This window comes from Taudactylus pleione, unplaced genomic scaffold (assembly GCF_031769625.1).
Source record: "Taudactylus pleione unplaced genomic scaffold, aTauple2 ptg000820l, whole genome shotgun sequence".
Classification (NCBI taxonomy): Eukaryota; Metazoa; Chordata; class Amphibia; order Anura; family Myobatrachidae; genus Taudactylus; species Taudactylus pleione.
Genome location: NW_028285222.1, coordinates 1,464,902 through 1,485,716, shown reverse-complemented (window position 1 = coordinate 1,485,716; position 20,815 = coordinate 1,464,902). Strand labels below are relative to the sequence as shown.

At 44.2% G+C, this 20,815-nt stretch overlaps 2 protein-coding genes across 4 annotated transcripts in view; one reads left to right on the top strand and one right to left on the bottom strand.

Annotated features, from left to right (window-relative positions):
- KCNC1 (potassium voltage-gated channel subfamily C member 1) overlaps window positions 1–20,815 on the top strand; it is a 186,524-nt gene that overhangs the window by 133,716 nt on the left and 31,993 nt on the right. For all 3 annotated transcript variants that reach the window (XM_088458258.1, XM_088458257.1, XM_088458260.1), the window contains exon 2: window positions 19,025–19,958. In XM_088458258.1, the coding sequence (XP_088314384.1) occupies window positions 19,025–19,958 (934 nt within the window). The remainder of the gene's footprint in view (window positions 1–19,024; window positions 19,959–20,815) is intronic.
- Window positions 83–20,815, bottom strand: part of SERGEF (secretion regulating guanine nucleotide exchange factor) — a 160,191-nt gene continuing 139,458 nt past the window's right edge. Inside the window, exon 12 of the mRNA XM_088458261.1 lies at window positions 83–151. Within this exon, the coding sequence (XP_088314387.1) occupies window positions 102–151 (50 nt within the window). The 3' untranslated portion in view covers window positions 83–101. The remainder of the gene's footprint in view (window positions 152–20,815) is intronic.

The following is a 20,815-nucleotide window of genomic DNA, read 5'->3' as shown; positions in this document are numbered from 1 at the left end:
TAATGCCCACGTATTTGTGAATCTGCACTGCAGGTCGTCTGTCCGCAATCGGCAGAGGTGCTTTGTTGTCCATAAAGAAGGAGTGCTGTCTGTGTTGTTCATCAAGGGGCTGCTGCATCACTCAGGGGTACTCTTCCCCAGTGTAAAAAAACTAAAAGTGAAATAACATTAATATTATCAATCCACAAAAAATAAAAAAAGATATCTAAACATTAAAATAAATAAATTAAAAACTAATCAATCCTTCCGTCCTTTCCCTGTCTTCAGTCCATAAACATATTCCAACTCAGTCGGTCCTCTGACCTAGATAAGGAAAACATTCTTGGTTTTTAAACTTCCTAGGGGTCGTATAGTTTATTAAACTGCCATCCTGTCTACCACTGCAGTGCCACTCTGTGTCAAGTTGGAAGCTGAACTGCCACATGTTATTGCCGCCCACTGCTGTCGCTTAGCTTAGTCAGCCAGCTAGCTCGGTGCAACCTTTTGGCCTAAACTAGATCAAATCAATATTGTGAGCTGTGAGGTGGTCAAAATTGACTGGAAATAAATGTTATTAGGGTTAATTATACTGTAGGCACAAAACAGGCACAAATTATGTGATTTTTAGCTGTTTTTTTTATGATTTAAAAAAAAAATACAGATCCAAAACCAAAAGACGCAAGGGGCGGTTTTGGCACAATCAAAATCCAGATCCAAAACACAAGGAGATACAGATCCAAAAACAAAACACGGGGGTCGGGGCACATCCCTAAATAAAACGCTCGGCACAAGTGGAGTCGCATGGGACCTCGCGACTCACTCGCGCCAAGCGTCTCTCACACTGCATGGCATATTGAAGCTACAGTAGATGTATGAGGACTTATCTGTAAAGACGAGATAGGCATGATAGACAAACTGGCATACAGTATGTCCAACCCAGCATCAGCCCCAAAGTGACTAATTACTGCATGCTAAACTGGAAAGATATCCTCAAATACAAAACCCATAGCACAATGACAGCTTTCCTCGTTATAAATATTCATTTGCATCAGAAAGGAGATTTTTTTTTTGTGTGTGTGAAATTGCTGTAGTTTAAAAGAGAAATGATTAACTACAAAGGAACAGGCATAGCTTTGCAGTTTGAATGGCTGCAGCTGTCTTCATTAGTAAAAGTCGTCTTTTTATGCATTGCTGTGGAATTAGGAGGGGCTACTAGTGGGGATGGGGAGGAGGGATAGCATCACCAGAGCAGTGATGGGCAACCTGATGCACTTTAAAGGCTGCATTGTAACCTTTAGGGGTCTATTTACTAAGCAGCGTTAGGAGACAGAGTGAAAAGTGATAAGGTGCCAGCCAATCAGCTCCCAACTGTCATTTCACAGGCTGTGTTTCAAAAATGACAGTTGGGAGCTGATTGGCTGGCACCTTATCACTTTTCACTCTGTCTCCTAACATTGCTTAGTAAATAGACCCCTTAGCCACTTAGCTGGCTAATATTTTTTTCTAAACAAACGCTCAGAAAGTCAGGTTTTTGTAGGACTGAATTAGGCCAAGAACGTTTATTTATAACTTATCCAACACAATTTTATTAAAAAAACGCATAACGCTAAAATTGGTGTTTAATGTCCGTCAGCGATGTATCGGTCCGGCGATGATCGGAACATCAAGACTTGCATTTCTCCGACGACTGTGTATACATTGGGGGGCTAAGGGCTGCTTCATTTACATTTCTCCTGCGGCTGCTCCTCTCTCGGCAGTGATTGACTGCACGGCAGACACTGGGAGAGGGTGCAAGGATGCAGTGGGGCTGGGAAGTCCCGCTGCAATTGGCGGCTGATGAAAGATAATCTTCCAGCAGCCGCCCAGTGGGCACAGCCTGGCGTGGTTTGCAAACGATGCGACTATGTTAGACAAGTGGTTAAAAGGGCAGCACGTTACCCATGATCTCAGTAATACGCTAAAAAAATAGATATAATCAAAGAAAGCGGAACCCATCTATTACAGCATATTAGCAGGTGGTTTAATATAAACGAGTGTCACACGCTATAAAGAACGTCCCTGCCAATTAAATTCTGGGCGAATAGATTTTGAAAGCTAGGTGTAAGCCTGGAACAAGCACAGCACAATTCTGCAGAGAGGTTTCCATCTGTCAATCTCTTGTAATTGTTGTTTTTAATGTGTCCCAAGAAAGAGAATGTATGTTTACATGTTTAAGTGGAACCAAGACAGATGACAGCTTTGCAGCACAGTGGTACATAATAGGGCCTGTCTAAGCCCATACAGTATCGTGCACGGGAGAAAGGGGGGCTTTGTAGGGCTACTTGGCCTCCCTACGTTGTGCAGAGGAGGTCATGTGATGGGGGAAGGCAGAACATCAGTTTAGTCTTATTTTTTGCTATACCCACTGGTTCATCACCCACTGATTGGGGTATAATGCAGAGAGTAATGGTGGGTACACACTGGGCGATTAAAGTGGACGGCTGAACGATATCGTTATCGTTCAGTCGTCCACTTTATCGTCCATTTTTATCACAAAAACGATGAACGATAACGACGACGCGCGTTCCCGCGGGTCGTTCGTCATCATCGTTCATCGGGTTAACATGCAGGCCAACCTGACGATGTTGTCAGGTTGCTGCATGTTGGGGAATGGGGGAAGAGAGCCCGGCGCTGAACGATATCGTTAATGATATCGTTCAGCGGGTGTGCTCATTGTCATGAACGACATTGAGCACACCCTGCCGGGGACACACTAGACGATATCGCTCAGGGAGCATATCGTCTAGTGTGTACGCACCATAAGAGCTAGAGCTGACATGGCATAAAGCAGAAAAACAAATTGATGAGATATAAAGATGAAAAGGGTTTTTGGGCCACAGGTAGCCCCAGGGTCGCCTATTGCCTATCATTCCATTAGAGAAGCTAAATAATATGTTTTCTATGTTGTATTTCATTGTATGTTATATTATTGTGTTCTTTGCATTGGATTATATTGTACTATATTGTGTTGTACTGTAGTATATTGTGTAGTATATTGTATTACACTTAGTTGCATTGTATTTTATTATAATGTATTTAATATGACTGCGTTGTATTGTACTGCTTTGTGTTGTAGAGTATTGTACTGTACTACATTGTGCTGCATTGTATTGCACTACATTGTGTTGTTATGTATTTTATAGGACTGTGTTGTTATTGTATTTCTTGTTGAAAGGGTCAATTGAAAACCACAAAATCTGTAATTATTGTTACGATCTACTGCATGGATTTCTGACAGCCTTAGCAGTTTGCAGTCCTGGCTGTTGCTAGGCAGCAGGGAAGCTGTCAGAATTGTGGAAGCATTCAGCTGCAGCCAGTCTGTAATCAAGCTCTCAGTGTGTATGCAGCTCAAGTGCAAATTAGTCTCCAATCAAGGAACCTGGCTTGCATTGGTTCCTCTTCCTGTTAAATTGCAGTCAGTCCCAGCATTGCCTGCCGGTGAGAGTCTGTTCCTAGTATCCAGTCTGTTTGGTTCCGTCCTGCTCCCAGTCTCCTGTCTCATCACAGCCATTTACCTGTGCTAGTTAATCTGTGATCCTGGTTGAGTATCTCCCAGTCTGCTGTGATCGTGTTACCAGCCTGCGGCCTAGCCGCATTATCAATCATCCACATTAGTCTACAGTTCAGTTGCACCATCTGTAGCCAGCTGCTGTTCCTTCCTGCGGCCCAGTTGTGTAGAAGTCAGTGGCTCCCATTCATACCTGCGACTCTTACCATATAGTGCAGCCCTACTACAGCAAATCTCCATCACTACCTGCGGTCCACTCACACTCTGCTGTGCGATCATATCTGCGGAATTACCATCTCCACTGGCTACAGGGAACTGCCTTGCCTCTTGTCCACCTGCTGGCATATCGTGCCTCGCCAAGTCCATCCCTGGGTATTCAGATTCAGGCTCCGTTCTGATCAAGATTGCCAGCTCAGGTATGTCCCAACTGCGTACCATCTCCGACCTTCAGGTGTTGGTAAAATAAGCCCACACTGTGCCAAGAGTAAGTCCTGGCAGCAGCCCAAGTACCGGTGTGCATATTCAGTCACTAAGGGAACAACGGGTTGGTGTTCTCACTTAGTGACTCTGTGGATTTATCTTGCATCACACTGTAGCATCAGAACAATTATACAGTGGTCATATAGATGTGTAATTGCATCTATCTGTCCACAAACTGCATTGCAAGGGGCAGACTCTCTTCACAGCCAGAATTGGGTGAGGTACAGTGGCGGGCTGGACCGGGGGGCAGGGTGCCATCTGCCCCCCGGGCCGCAGTGTCATGCGGGCCACGGACCGGTGCAGTCTGTGTCACTGTGACACAGACTGCACCATGTGTGTAGCGCTGACCGGACGGAGTTCGGTCAGCGCTACACAAGTGACAAACACACAGCCTCCGGCTCCGGCAGCTGTGTGTTTGATCAGCAGTCAATGAGAGCCTGTCAGACTCTCATTAGCTGCTGCTGCGCCCACTGCAGGAGCCGCTCCATCTTCCGGCTCCCGCAGTGGGCAATGGGAGAGGTGTCATGACGTCATATGACGTCTCTTCCATAATGCAGAGCGGCCCGGGAGGACGGAGGAGCGGATGGCGACGGCGGGAGCGGGGATTCAGGTAAGTGTTTTTTTTGTTTTTGTTTTTTATATTACGTGTGTCTACTGGGGGGGAGGTCTGGCATTACTGGGGGCAATACAAAGGGGAGGACTACTACTACTGGGGGCACTACAAGGGGATAGGGGACTACTACAAGTAGGGGACTACTACTACTGGGGGCACTACAAGTAGGGGACTACTACTACTGGGGGCACTACAAGTGGGGACTACTACTACTGGGGGCACTACAAGGGGAGGGGACTACTACTAGGGGCACTGCATAGGGGGGAGGGGACTACTACTAGGGGCACTGCATAGGGGGAGGGGACTACTACTGGGGGCACTGCATCGAGGGACCACTGCTGGGGGCTCTATATAAAGGGCAATACTGGGGGTACTGCATAGGGGGGGAGACTACAACTGGGGCCACTATTTAAGGGGTATTGCATAAAGGTTACCACTATTGGGGGCACTGCATGGGGGGTGGACTGCTACTGGGGGCACTATATAAGGGGCACTGCACAGGGGGGACCACTACTGGGGGCACTATATAAGGGGCTTACTACTGGGGGCACAAGGGGCACTGCATAGGGGGGATCACTACTGGGGGCACTATATAAGGGGCTTACTACTGGGGGCACAAGGGGCACTGCATAGGGGGGATCACTACTGGGGGCACTACTGGAGGCCTGCATAAGGGTGTTCTCTCCTGTGGCACACGGGGGCACTGCATATGGGCACTACGACAGGGGTTGCCCCATATCTTTATTTTCACCTTACATTAATCCCATATAGACCCATCTCCTCCCTGGAACACTTGAGGGGGGGGGGCCGTAGCACGCACATTCTTCGGGCATCCTGGCTACACGCTACTCCTCTGCCAGGGCCGCCTGCATGCATTTGCCCCCCAGGCTAAAAGTTGCCAGCCAGCCCCTGGTGAGGTATGTCTAGAAATTATAATGCACACTGTGCTCAAGTGGGTTTGTAGAGGGGGAGAGGTAGGGGGTGTCAAGAGTGGGGAGGGGTGGTCTATGCGCAGCTGTCTTAAGAGGTGTCCGGGCTCTTTTATTGGCATGTGGAAGTGAAGAAAGACAGCGCTGCAGAGGTTATGGGTAGGGGGAGGCACATATAGAAACCGTTGTAATTCCTACACCGTTCACCTAATTTGGATGTAATTACCCTCAAATTAAATCTGAAAGTCTGCAGTTAAAGCACATCTTGTTTGTTTCATTTCAAAGCTATTGTGGTGGTGAATAGAGGCCAAAATATGAAAATTCTGTCAATGTCCCAATATTTATACACCTGACTGTAATACTGGCCGGTCAGGCTGCGCTACTGACACGGTCCGGTAATAGTCCAGTGCTAGAGGCGGCGTCCCGCTTAGGCTTGGTCACTTACCAGTAATTGTTGATGGTATTGCGGTAGTCCGTTGGTGCTTTTTTTGTCCTCGTCGCTGTTGGTGTGCTGGTGTTGAACTGGAGACACACGTAATTCTGTGTCCGCTCGGCCCTGACTCCTGTAGCAGGGTCAAGTGGATGTGCATGGCAACTGCTTCATGCTGACGGCAGCGCTGACCGGTAGAGGCTTGCTGCATCGTGTTGTTGATTGCAGCTTCACGCTATCCGTAGCACCGATGGTGATGTTCGCTTGCAGTGGTTGTGGGTGCCTCCGGGTGTACTGGTGACTGGCAAGAAGCGTGCTTGCACAGCGTACTTTCGGCCCTAAATTCCAGTCCCAAGGGTCGCTTGTGTGTGCCTCCGGGTATTCTGGTAACGAGCCGGAGGCATGATCACAGTGTCCTTTCGGCCCTAACTTCCAGTCCTAGGGACACACGTGTGAGCTTAAAGTAGTGCCGTACCTCACTCCAGCCGGAGGTGAGTGTACCGTGGTGGGTGGGTAGAGCTAGGGTGCACCTCAGGTGGTGTGCCTGGGTGTGGACATGTCCAACATGTTTCAGCACTGAGTGCCTTTTTCAAGGATGTCTAGGAATTAGTTTTTGAGCAGAAGTACATGCCAAGATCCAATTTAAGTCTCCTGTCCCTCTGAGTGCAAGCACTATACCAGTGGCGTACCTCCACGTGGTGTCACCCGGTGCAGAGAGGGATGCTGTATGAATGGCGTAGTCATGTCGCTGAAATGGAGGTCTCACTGGCTGGGGCGTGGCCACATGGGAAGGGGCGTGGCCTTGCGGCTGAACCGCCGTGGTCCCATTATTACTGGGGCAGGGGGGATGCGGGAGTTGCTGCTCTGTGTGCAGTGCCGGCTCCCTCACTGTGTCAGGAGCCGAGCGCTGCACATAATTATACAGTGCAGCACCCGGCTTCTGTCACTAAGGGGGAGTCTGCACCTTGGTGTCACCCCACTGTCGGACTGGGGCATGAAGGGCCCACTGGGGAATGTAGTGGTAGGGGCCCATGCTTAAGGGGTGTGGTTATCCAGAGGGGGTGTGGCCAGTCACCCAAAATGCTTGGCTAATCAATAAGTCTGGTGTAGATTCTATAGAAGGGAACCAATCACCCATATTGTTCTGTGGTACTGCACCACCAGATAACTGACCATATAATAGAGTAACAATGTATAATTTGAGGTCTGGAACCTGACACCTTGAAGAGGGAGTGAGCCCTTAGGCAGTGGGGCCCACCGGGGATTTCCCCTGTACCCCTGAGGGCCAGTCCAACCCTGTGCGTCCCGCATCCCCTTGTGACGCCACTGCTCTATACCTCTTTAATTAATCTAAAAAAAAAACTTTTTTTCTTGTTATATAATTCTTATAGTCAATGAAGCATTGTGCTGCATTACATGATGAATAAATTTACATAACATAAAGCTATACAATACATATACAATACATTTTACAAAGGTAATGTTGTATAAAATATTTCAAGAATATCAATCAATCATTAAACAGTATATGTGTCCAAGCTACATGGATGATGTTATGTTACGGAGAGAACAGACGTAGTACAATATTATAAGAGTGGGGTCGCAGTGGGGGAGAGGGGGATTCCCAGCTACGTTGGTTTATTTGTAATTTTCTAGATGGGGAAATAGTCCTAGAATTGGATGGTGAAATAGTTAATCAGGTTACAGGGCTTGTACCATGTGGCATGTCTTAGGCTATGTATCTCGTTTTTGGTACCATGGCACATAGTATCAATAAAGCCTTCCATACTGCAAAAAACTTTTAAGCTCAGTTTCTCTTTGTATAGAGGGTCTGATTCAGACCCGCTTGCTAGGCTGTGTTCACACGCAGACTGCCGATGTTTGCAAATTGCGCATGCATATGCATCGCAGTGTGCGAACTAGTCCATGTGATCGGGAAGCGCCTAGAATGAGTGACAGGATAAGCCATTTGTGGGTGGAGACAGGGGATGGGCGATAGAAACGGGGCAGTGGTGGTGCGAACACAGGCGTGCCTGAGCGTCTTAACGCCGTTTCAGAGGCGTGCTTAATTAAGACGCAGCGTCATAGTACACGTCACATGGTTGAAATTCACACTGAAGCGCTCGCAGTGCTTGCGGTAGGGTATGGTCAGTGACAAGTGCTGCGATCGCTTCCGATGGTACTCGATTATTACCGATGGTTCCATACTTAAGACAGGCTGGTGGGCGTCTGCATACACACCGTGATCGCACGCCAAGACATAGTGGGCGTGCCAATGCCTTGCCGTGCGATCGCGGATTTGAATGCTTTCGCTCCGTTCGAACGCATCTAGTGAGCGTGACTGAGTGCTTTCCAGCCAGTCCATATAAAGCTACCACAATAATATGTCTTAGGACAAAGATAATGAGGTGGGAGTAGGGTGCACCCACAATTGTAGGATAGTTTTTCGAACCGCAGCCCTGATGGCCAAATCATTCCAAGTTTTCCATAATTTGTGTTGAAGTGCAAACCAGAATGTGCAGATGCTCCAGGAATACAACAAGAAGTGTGGCTTCACTCTGAGTACAACATACGTGCAAAAACCCAATATACAAATCGCACATATTACAGTAAGGGGCTGGAAAGTGTCGGTAATAATTACCCAAGTTGCATGCAAACTGTTACAACCAAATCTCCCGGAGAGGGGAAACATAAAGGGCCTGAGTCAGAGATGGACACAGTAGCTACAGCCGTTGTGTCTTTGGGCCTGATTCAGAGCCGCTTGTAAGCGTTCGCTCGTTCGCTCCGAGCGATGTTTGCCCAACTGTGCATGCGTACGGATCGTAATATGCATGCGCGAACCAGTCAGTGCGGCCGAAAATCGTTTGTTCGCTAAATAGCGAATGCCTGCTAATATGAGTGACAGGAGGAGGCGTATGTGGGTGGTAACGGGAAGGTGCTTGAAAACGGGGAGTGGAAATCAGAACGCAGGCGTGCTTAAAGGTCAAAACGGGCGTTTTATGGGTGTGCATAATTAAAACAGCAGCGTCACTGACCACGTCACTGGGTTATTTTATAGCCAGAACTGCTCGCAAATTTGTGGTAGCAAACACCAGCCACAAGAATAGCGAGCAGTTCATATGCTGTTCGATGTACTCAATTAATCTAATAAATAGCGGACATGACGTATGGTGCGAGCGGCCAGGGGGCGTCTTTTTCAAAATTACAACCGCAAGTTTTGTTCGCTCGTTCAGACATAGAGGCGTCAACAGACCGCAAAGAGCGAACGGTTCATTTGAATAGCCACCCCTTTTTGTTGAACGAACGACCGCAAATAGCGACCGGCTCTGAATCAGGCCCTTTGTACGCAGCGGCCATGCTATAATATGCTAATGCCAGAGAAGGCGTCTTGTGTAAATGGCTGCCTACTGCCGGCTTCTCTGGTCCCCTGCTGTTTCCAAAGAAGCGGCATTGGATCATCTGTGTGAACATTGGTCATCTGAGTAACCCTTCCGGATGACCGGGGAACTACCGGTTGACTGGGGAACTCACACTACTGAAGCCAGTGAAGCTGCGTCCAAGGACGCAGCCACTGGCTTCGTACCGGGCTGATACGCCCCTCCTTTTTCAGAAATGCTGGCCATCACCGCCCTTTTCCCGCCCCCAAATGGCTGCTGCGGCAGCTTAGGGGGCTCAGTGACTGTGGTCGAAGTCACAGATCTGCGCATGTGCAGTACAGATCCTGCGCATGTACAGATCGATAACCATCGGAGATGTACTGTACGTAAACTATTGGGGTGGCGTACATTTCTGAATTAATCCCGAAGTCGGAAAGTATGACTTTAGCCATGCCTACACACCGCATCCAATGGTGCAAAACACACCTGAGTCACCAGAGCGAAGGCGCGCATTGCGAATTGATGTGTGCAGTAGGCGCGTGTAAATGTACAGCAAGATGCAGGGGAAAAAAACGGCAACTTGCATTTAGGTCCAACCAAGGGCATTTTATCAGAGGATGAGGGCCTGTATGCAATTTCTCACATGCAATTCCACCTTCCTCATGTCATGTCGGCATATTTGCGCAATAAAGAGTCTTCTGTACCATTTTCTCAGTTATTAATTTAGCGCCAGTGGTTTAAATGAGTCCAGGGGAATGTTAAAAAAACGGAAATTGAAGAATAGCGCTGCTTGCTATGTCACAGAATCACAGTAATAGAGAAGGTGGATACTTATCCGTAAAAGTAGAACTAATTGTGCCCCTCTTAAGATGATTGTTTTCTTTTTTTCACCTTCCAGACCAACGCGTTTCGAGAATAACTTCTCTTTTTCAAGGCAAGTTGCCTTGAAAAAGAGAAGTTATTCTCGAAACGCGTTGGCCTGGAAGGTGACCTTCTCACGGGGACCGCTGCGGTGGGTACACACACTCGAGTGTCCACGGAGCCTTCGGTAGAAGAGAAAAAAATAAAACAATCATCTTAAGAGGGGCACAATTAGTTCTACTTTTACGGATAAGTATCCACCTTCTCTATTACTGTGACATAGCAAGCAGCGCTATTCTTCAATTTCCGTTTTTTTAACATTTGCCCAGATCTTTTAGGGAAGATTTTATTGAAGGGGCTGCAGCTTGCTTAGAAGCGCAAACACTTTAGCTGACCATTTGATCTGTTGAGTCCAGGGGAATGTACGGAGTGATTGCAATAATTCCCCCCCAAAAAAAATATTACACGGAGCGGTGATGGTAATGAGACCACCGACATGTGCTAAAGGACTGTGGTTATGATCCAGAATAATGCACTGAGCATTGGTGGTAATGAGAACAAATAGATGCTTGGAAGGGTGGTAATGAGTCCAGAGTGTCAGTGAGATACTCTCCACAATGCAGACAGCAATGAGGCTATAGTGGAGTCCAGGCAACAAAAGATACATCAAAACAAAGGAGCAGACTGCAGCCAAAATGCAATCAGGATACTAAAGAAATCTAAGGCTAGCCAAGGTATTAGGGTCTAGAAGACTATACACACAGACAAAGCTACTGTACTGTAGGCACTGCTTAATCAGACAAGCTGGCAATACAATGGCTAGTAATTGGCAACATGCATCCAGTAATTAGCAAATAGGGTCCAAACTTACTGCATAGACATGTAGGAGGAACATAAAAGACATACGCATGTGGGGACTAGACAGTATCACAGAGCAATTCACAATGGTGGAACTACAGTCTGGGTCAACCCATTTAGCTGCTATGGGGCCTGGCAACTTTGGTTCATCATCTGTATGTAGACTAATGATTTGCTCTTCTTATGATGTTCAGAGGCCAAAATATGTACAGTGTAACTGTGTTCGGGCTTTTATTTCAAGAACGGTGCTTTGTTACACATGGCCCAGCTCTAGGGTGCACTCAGAAGCTCAGAAGAGCAGAGCAATGGCCAAAGAGTGGATGGACCAGCATAAATAAGCCTGATCACATTTTTTTTCGATGGAGCTGGATTATGCCTATGGTCAATATATTTAGACAAAATGTACTAACATTTTTATAAGGAGTTGTAAAGCCATCAGGGTCAGGAACTGATGAATTTGTCATTGATTTCATTGTTGATATGACATTTTTTGTATAAATAAGATGATTGTGTATAGGTGAGATGGATATTTAGGTTATATCATAAATCAGTGCACTATTACTGTACTTCAATCTTTCTTTTTTTTGTGGGTAATTGAGTTGTTTGTTTCATCTTTGATTATCATAATTGCATTTCTTGTGAGTTTGGGTTTTAATTTATTTGCATTCAGTTGTCCACATTAGTTGAAGCTTTATCCATCTGTAATTCATTTAGAAGTCCTTTCACTATCAAAATATTTTAGTAGGTTCTTGATTTGGAATATTTTAAATTTTTTTTAATATAGGATTTTAGTTTTAATTTAATTTTATGACTTATCCTTGGCTTTTAAGGCTTTTTCCAGTTAATTGATGAGGATGTACAGTATCTTTGGGATCATAGAATTCTGTTAAGTCTTGAATATATATATATATATATATATATATATATATATTTATATATATATATATATAGCTGAGCAAATAGGCGGCACTCCAAAGACTTCATCCTCCGTGAAAAAGCGTGAAATAAGGCACGCTTGTTCACAGAGGTAGAAGTCTCTGGAGTGCCTCCTATTTTGGAGCTGTATTAAGGGGGTGCATACCCACCAACGAGGGCACCAGGAGAAAGGTAGGCGGTTCGCAATGACCAGTGGAGTGCCAGACATTATTGAGGATCCTCATTGTTGTAAAATGTTTGATGTACATCAAACATTTTACAGTTTTTGTTTGTTGGGGTAAGCTATGCTGCCATATGTTACTTTTTGTGGAATGAGTAAAGGAACTTCAAGCATATTTATTTATTGTTAGGTTTAAAGGAATTAGGATTTCTAGAAGGAGATTTTATAGAAGTTTATGAACATCAAATACTTTTTATCCCTCTTGCAGCAGAGGGTATTCTCACCCCTGTGTTGAGCCCATTTTTCCACTGTTTAGTTTGTAAAATTCCAATAAGAATATCATTTATTTTTTTTATGCATTACCCACATTATTTATACTTTGTTAGTTTCAGAAGGCATTGTTTTTGCTTCTTCTTGTACGCCAAACAAAATGTAACCAAAATGGCCAAAAAGTTTATTTTTTACGTGCAATAGCAAGCGAACTAAAAGCAACACACACATACATATACATATATATTAGGGGTGAGCGGGTTCGGATTTCTGAAATCCGAACCCCCCCGAGCCCCCCCGATCCGAGTCCGATCCGAGTCAGGCTCGACTTTTCCCGCCTGACTCGGATTCTGAAATCGAGGCAAAACGTCATCTTCCCGCCTTCCGAGTCTCGCGGGTTTTGGATCCTATATAAGGTACCCACGTCGGCGCCATTTTCTCACTCGGCTGTGGACAGTGAAGAGGGAGGGTGGGAGTTAGGGCTGTGTAGTGTAGTGTAGTGTAGTGCTGCTGTTGTCCACTACTTCAAAGTCCATAGGGGCTGGCTGTGTTGTGCTGTGCTGCTGTTGTTAATAGGGGCTGTGTCCACTACTTCAAAGTCCATAGGGGCTGGCTGGACTGTGTTGTGCAGTCAGTTCTCCATAGGGGCTGTGTCCACTCCAAAGTCCTGTGCAGTGTCCCAGTCCTAAAGAGGTGCTGTAGTGTTGTCCAGGGGGTGCTCTGTCCATCAGGGGTGCTCCCCCCAAGTGCTAAAAAAATAATATATTTTCTGTGTTTGTGAATTGTGTGCGCAGTAGCCGCACGTGCATCAACAAAGTAGTGCCAAGCGTGCGCCTGTGTCATAAGTAAAGGGCCGGCTGGCTTGACCGTTAAAGGGTTCTGTAACCCCCAAAGTACACTCCAAACCAAAAAAATATATATTTTCTGTGTTTGTGACTTGTGTGCACTGTGGCTGCACGTGCATCAACAAAGGAGCAGCGCCAAGCGTGCGCCTGTGTCCCATAAGTAAAGAGCCGGCTGGCTCATTTCTTAAAGGGTGGTGTAACCCACAAAGTGCACTACTCTCCAGCAAAAATAAAAAAATATTTTCTGTGTTTGTGTGCGCTTTAGCCGCACGTATATATATCAATATAACATAAATGGAGGACCAAACTTTCTCTGATAAAAATAAAATAGGGAAAGATCAAGAACCACTTCCTACTAGTGCTGTTGCTGCTGCTGGGAGTTGTTCATCATCCCAGAGAGGAAGTAGGAACATCACTACTTTTACTAAACAATTGACCCTCCAACAGTCCCTAGCGATGAGGATGAAGTACGACAGCAGTCATCCTGAAGCAAAACGTATAACTGAGGCCTTGACTGCTATGTTGGTGTTAGACGTGCGTCCGGTATCCGACATTAGTGCAGTGGGATTTAGACAATTGATGGAGGTAGTGTGTCCTCGGTTCCAAATCCCGTCTAGATTCCACCTGCATCCTCAAAGCAGCAGCGACAAGCGTGCGTCTGTCTGTTAAAGGGTGGTGACACCCTCAAAGTGTGCTACACAAACAATTAAAATATTGTTCTTTTTTTTTCTGTCTTTGTGAAATGTGTGGGCTGTAGCCGCACCTGCATCCTTAAAGCAGCAGCGACAAGCGTGCGTCTGTCTGTTAAAGGGTGGTGACACCCTCAAAGTGTGCTACACAAACAATTAAAATATTGTTCTTTTTTTTTCTGTCTTTGTGAATTGTGTGGGCTGTAGCCGCACTTGCATCCTCAAAGCAGCAGCGACAAGCGTGCGTCTGTCTGTTAGAGGGTGGTGTAACCCTCAAAGTGTGCTCCACAAACAATAAAAATATTCTTTTTTTTTTTCTGTCTTTGTGAATTGTGTGGGCTGTAGCCGCACTTGAATCCTCAAAGCAGCAGCGACAAGCGTGCGTCTGTCTGTTAAAGGATTACATCGGTGACAGCATCCAAGTAGGCATGTCAGACAGTCCGTACCTGTACTGGCAGGAAAAAGAAGCAATTTGGAGGTCCCTGTACAAACTGGCTCTATTTTACCTGAGTTGCCCCCCCTCCAGTGTGTACTCCGAAAGAGTGTTTAGTGCAGCCGGGAACCTTGTTAGCGAAAGGCGTAGGAGGTTGCTTCCACAAAATGTGGAGATGATGTTCATAAAATGAATGATCAACTCTTCCAGGGAGACCAGGCTCCAGAACGTACAGAGGGACCTGTGGTTCCAGCAGGGACGAATTAATACTCTGTGAGGATGAGGATGTACATAACACTGAAGAGGGTGAGGAATCTGTGGATGAGGAGGATGAGGACGACTTCTTGCCTCCGTAGAGCCAGTTTGTGCAGGGACAGATTAATTGCCAGCTTGTTTTGTGGGGGCCCAAACGAACCAATCATTTCAGCCACAGTTGTGTGGCAGACCCTGGCGCTGAAATGATTGGTTTGTTAAAGTGTGCATGTCCTGTTTATACAACATAAGGGTGGGTGGGAGGGCCCAAGGACAATTCCATCTTGCACCTCTTTTTTTTCTTTGCATTATGTACAGTTTGGGGCCTAGTTTTTCAATGCCATCCTGTCTGCCACTGCAGTTTCACGCCTAGATGGGTCACGTGTTTGTGCCGCCCACTCGTGTCGCTTAGCATAGTCATCCAGCTACCTCGGTGCAACCTTTTGGACATAAAAACACTATTGTGAGGTGTGAGGTATTCAGAATAGACTGGAAATGAGTGGAAATTAAGGTTATTGAGGTTAATAATAGCATAGGAGCAGAAAAACCCACAAATTCTGTGATTTTAGCTGTTTTTATGCTTTTTTTCAAAAAAATACAGATCCAAAACACAAAACCCAGAACCCAAAACACGGAAGGGTGGTTTTGGCAAAACCAATCCAGATCCAAAACACGAAGAAAGATCCAGATCCAAAACCAAAACACGAAAAGTGGCCGGTGCACACCCCTAATATATATATATATATATATACATATATCACCCCATAACGACTGCACTAACTTTCCTTATCGGTGCAATTTGCAGAAATATTCTGAAGGGTTTCAGGCTTATTTATCATTACCCCTGAGCCGGAACTGCTGCTCCGATAAGCAGCTGTCCTTGTAAAACTTCCAATTTCCACTTTGCCACTATAACAGCAGCACAAGTTTACACTACTGGTTTCTGTGACCAGTGCGCAAAGTGGTCCTAGAGACGTGGTGGAACTCACCCCCCCCCACTCCTTGGTGCCTCCTGCAGGCTATAAATATATCAACTTGTGCCCTCCCTCCCTTTTTTTTCAATAAACGGACAGGGTGCGCCGCAAAAAGGGGTGTGATCTCAAAAGAGAGGGGCGTGGTCACACAATAGTGTCCCCATCTCAAATTACCCCACACAGTAGCACAATCTTATTCACATTAAACCGCACATACTGCCCCTGATTCACATTACGCCACATAGTAGTGTCGCTTATTCATGTTATTACACACAGTAGTGCCCCTTTACACAATTCCCACATTGGTACCCCTTATACACAATGCCCACAGTAGTAGTGCCCCTAATTCATATAATGCCCACAGTAGTAGTGCCCCTTATGCAATGCCCACTGTAGTGGTGCCTCTTATGCAATGCCCCCGAAGTGGTGCCCTTTATGCAGTGCCCCCAGTAGTAATGCCATTAGTAGTGCCCCCTAGTAGTAATGGCCCCAATTAGTAGTGCCCTCCCAGTGGTAATGCCCCCATTAGTGGTGCCCCCAGTAGTAGTGCCCCTTACACAAAAACAAACACACAGTACTTACCTTAAGCCCCGCTCCTGCATCTGCTGACGTCCGACTGCTCCAGTGCTCTTCGGAATTATGGGAGAAATGTCATGATGTCTCTACCTTCAACCACTGCAGGAGCCAGAAGGCAAAGCTCAGGAGTGAGCTACAGCCTCCGGCTGCCACTGTAGGGAAGGAGCCGGGTGCCCACTGGTAACAAAATCTCAGTGGGTGCCCTGCACCTCCCTGCACGACGGACAGGGTAAGGTGGGCTGGAGTTCTGCTTTTAAATAGAACTGACGGAAGACAGTTCCGCCCCACTTTAACCCCTGTCTGTGACAAAGGGATTTACATATTGTGCAGACCCTCCTCCCATAGGTAAGCACAATATGAACATGGTGTTAACTATCGAAGTCAAGCGCAATAAAGTTGTAGCTTGATAAATAGCATAACCATAAAAACCCTGTATATTGTAAGGGGTATCTGGTGTGCTCCAATTCTGCCATTAAAGCAGAACATATTTAATATATCCTGTGTTATAAACTTAATAGTGATTTTTCTTAATTTAGTGATAAACATGTGGAATGATCACCAAAGCTGAAGGGAGTTATACATTTTCATATATTTGCATGTTATTTTCCAGTATAGGCTATAATAGGAAATTTTCTGACTGATCAGAGGAAACATTGTTTTACTTGAAAGTAATGGAAATGCGTTGTGTTGTCACATACAGGCTCATATTTATAAGGTCCTGGATGGAGTGCTCACTGAGTTCTGCCTACAGTGAGATCTTGCGGAGGCATATTTCTGATACAGATACAGTATTATTCTATCTCAATCGCTTTTCAAGATCCTCTGTTTGCTCTTTTAGCTTCTCAACTCCTGATTTCAGCTTTTTAAAGTCTGTTTTGATTTATGCAAACTTCATCTAATCTTCAGTCATTCCTATCTGTTCTCAAACTTAAATTTGTTAGCTCCATCAGAAATCCAGCTGTAAGAATTTTAATCTCTACTTTAATTGTAGATTTTATGATATCTTATTTCAGATGGCGTGTAGAGTGCTTCTGATTTAAAGCATGATCCGTGTCAGAATTTTGATGGTAATGGTGTTACTGGAAGTTATTTTACAGAAAATATTCTTGTTTTTTTATTTGTAGACTTTGTTTATTTATTGTGTTTTTCTTCTTTTCTGGTATTCCTTCTGTTATTTTTGTCTTATTGCAATATGTATAAGTGTAAGTATTCCCTTATTTATTTGCAGTTGTACTATAATTTCTGTTGACAGTTGTTTTGAGATAGAAAATGTGTCCATATAAAATGTAATTGGTGTTTTAAAAACTGTTATTACAAAAGTTTCAATATACTGTATATTTTTTCTTTGTGTATTTGCTTGTAAAACACAGTGGGATAAGTAGTAGTTCTAGTTAATTGCAGATTAACAATTCTGTACAGGTTTGGCAAGATGATTAGTTAGACAACATAATATAATTATTTCAATAAATGTTTTCAAAGGAAGCTGATCCCAGCTGTGTAATAGCCAGGTAGCAAATCAGTAGTATTTAAAATCACTCAACCAATCACAGATGATTGGCTGATTGACTGTCTGGCTATTAAGTAGGTGAGCTCATTGGATAGTAAGATATTTTGTGTTGGGGACTTCTTGAGGTCTGCCCATTTCATCCATAGTGCCTTTTTGTTCAAACATGTAAGCACAAGAAGACTTGAGGTTTGATAAAATAGCATGTTAGTAAATCTCCTCCTAAACTTTACTAAAGCAAAATTACACCATGTTCTTTTCTTTTTAAGTGTGTGTAAATGAGTTTATTTTAATTAAGTCGTTCATTCAAGCCATTAGCTAAAATCTATATCAAGAGCCATATTCTGTAATAACATTAAGATTACTTTTTTTTTAAGAATGAGTCATTCATTTTCAACAGTGTAAAATTAATTCAAAATGAATTAGCCAAAAAGTTATATTTTAATTTTTTAGTACAATGTATTTCTCCCCCCAAAAAAATATCACATTCAATTATGAACATCATATTATTGATTTCTTCATTGGTTCTAGTATAGTTTACTTTTTCTTTAAACTTTGTGTCACTTTTATAAAAAAAAAAAAAAAAAAAATCTAATCCAGTGGGTCTCAAATTCAGTCCACAGGACTCCAACCAGTTTATAATTTCCAGGTCACCTGTGGATCTTTTAAATATTACAGTTGGAAAGAAACCTGTGCCCAGCTATGTGACCTGAAAAAAATGTGATCTGTTTGGTGTCCTGAGGATCAAGTTTGAGAACCACTGATCTAATTTAATCTCCATTTAGTAATTCATAGGTCATATAATATTACGGTATCCTTATTCTCAGGTCATTCTGTTTAAGCAAATTAGAGGAGATATGGTTGAGACTGAAATGGACATATATTGTACAGGATAACCAGCCTTTCCTGAGTACTTGTCATTTTTCATAAGTCTTTGAATGTGTTTTCTCACAAATAGCAATAAAAACACATCTGGACCACATGAATATGTTTGAATATGTGTTTATTCCATGCTCATTAGTTTACCAATGTGCTCCAAGGACAAATAAGCTGATAGGGAAAATAAATGAGAGCTGTCTTAGTTTGGCCTTTGACTTTAGATTCTGGACAATTGTTAATGTTCTGTGTGAAAAATAAAAAATAAATGTTTCCACTATACCGAAAAAAATAAATAAAAAAGTATACAGGAAGAATTATATTTAGTGAAAACTATGTTATTCATCGTCTGTGCACATAAATCAATGTCCTTTTACTGAGAGTCCTAAATCCAGGAGTTTTCATTCTAACACATTTTTAATTTTCTTTTCACAGTATGTGGCATTTGCCTCCCTCTTCTTCATTCTGGTCTCCATCACCACCTTCTGCCTCGAGACTCATGAACGATTTAACCCCATCGTGAACAAAACAGAAATTGAAACAATTGGGAACGAGACTCAGAAACGGTTTTACAGGGAAACGGAGACAGAAGCCTTCCTGACCTACATTGAAGGTGTCTGTGTAGTGTGGTTTACATTTGAGTTCCTCATGAGGATTACATTTTGTCCAAACAAGGTGGAATTTATCAAAAACACTTTAAACATCATCGACTTTGTGGCCATTCTGCCTTTTTACCTGGAGGTTGGACTCAGTGGCCTGTCTTCCAAAGCGGCAAAAGATGTGTTGGGCTTCTTGAGAGTTGTCCGATTTGTGCGCATTCTTCGAATTTTCAAGCTGACCAGGCATTTTGTAGGCCTGAGGGTTCTAGGACATACCCTTCGTGCTAGCACAAATGAGTTCTTGCTGCTGATCATATTCTTAGCATTGGGAGTTTTAATCTTTGCCACAATGATCTATTATGCTGAGAGAATAGGTGCTAATCCAAATGATCTTAGTGCCAGCAACCATACACATTTTAAAAATATCCCCATCGGCTTCTGGTGGGCTGTTGTCACCATGACCACGCTTGGCTACGGAGACATGTATCCTCAGACCTGGTCAGGCATGCTGGTTGGAGCGCTATGTGCTCTTGCTGGTGTGCTGACTATTGCTATGCCTGTACCAGTCATTGTGAACAATTTTGGAATGTATTATTCCCTAGCTATGGCTAAGCAGAAGCTACCAAAGAAAAAAAAGAAGCATATCCCACGCCCTCCCCAACTGGGATCTCCCAATTATTGTAAATCTGTTGTAAACTCTCCACATCACAGTACTCAAAGTGACACATGCCCGCTCGCGCAAGAAGAGATGTTAGAAATGAACAGAGGAGGTAGGAAACCACTTAGAGGAATGTCCATTTGATCATCACCACCCATTCCTTGTAGTGAATTTAAGATCCAAACTTATTAACTAGCAAATGCATAGGGCATTTACCCATTGACGGTCCCATATCACACATTCTGAGTGTGTGTGTAAAGCAGAATGCTAGATTTCTGGGACATGCAAGACGAGTCAGTGGAGGTCTTCAGAAGCATCAGGGTAGATCACCATAATTTTGCAAAGTAGGATAGATACATGATACAGATTTTTGCTGCTGCTTTGAGGAATGCTAGACCTCTGGTGGAGAAAACAAAAATGATTACATGCTGCACAGGCGATTCCTGGACTTTAAATGTATTAAAAAGCAAAAGGAGCCTTGAATTCAGTTCACGCTTGATAGCTGACAAGCTAGGTTTGGGATTTTAATATAAGATTTCACGTGCGTGAACCTTCACCTGTATAGATGTAAAATATGAGGATCGAAAACTAGTAGAGGTATTTAATGGTAGACATAGGACTGCAATAGCGAAGTTACACTTTTGAAAAGCTAAATACAAGTAACGTAGCTTAATTTAATGAAGCAGCACAAACAACTCACTAGGAGCGAGATCTAGATGTACTTTAGGAATTTTACTCTTTAGCATGTGAGGACATCTCTTATACAGTATATTATGACAGTGACTAGTTTTATTTAATTGTAGAATTTGGAGGGATATCATGGTTTGCATACAGATGTAGGGATTTACTAGAAAAGCTGACACAGGACACTGACAGCAGACACCTCCGTGTTTCCGTGCAGTGGTGAATAAAGCATCGCTGTGTGACAATCTAATCCATGCCAGCAATATGCCCAGTCTCAGCCAGTGT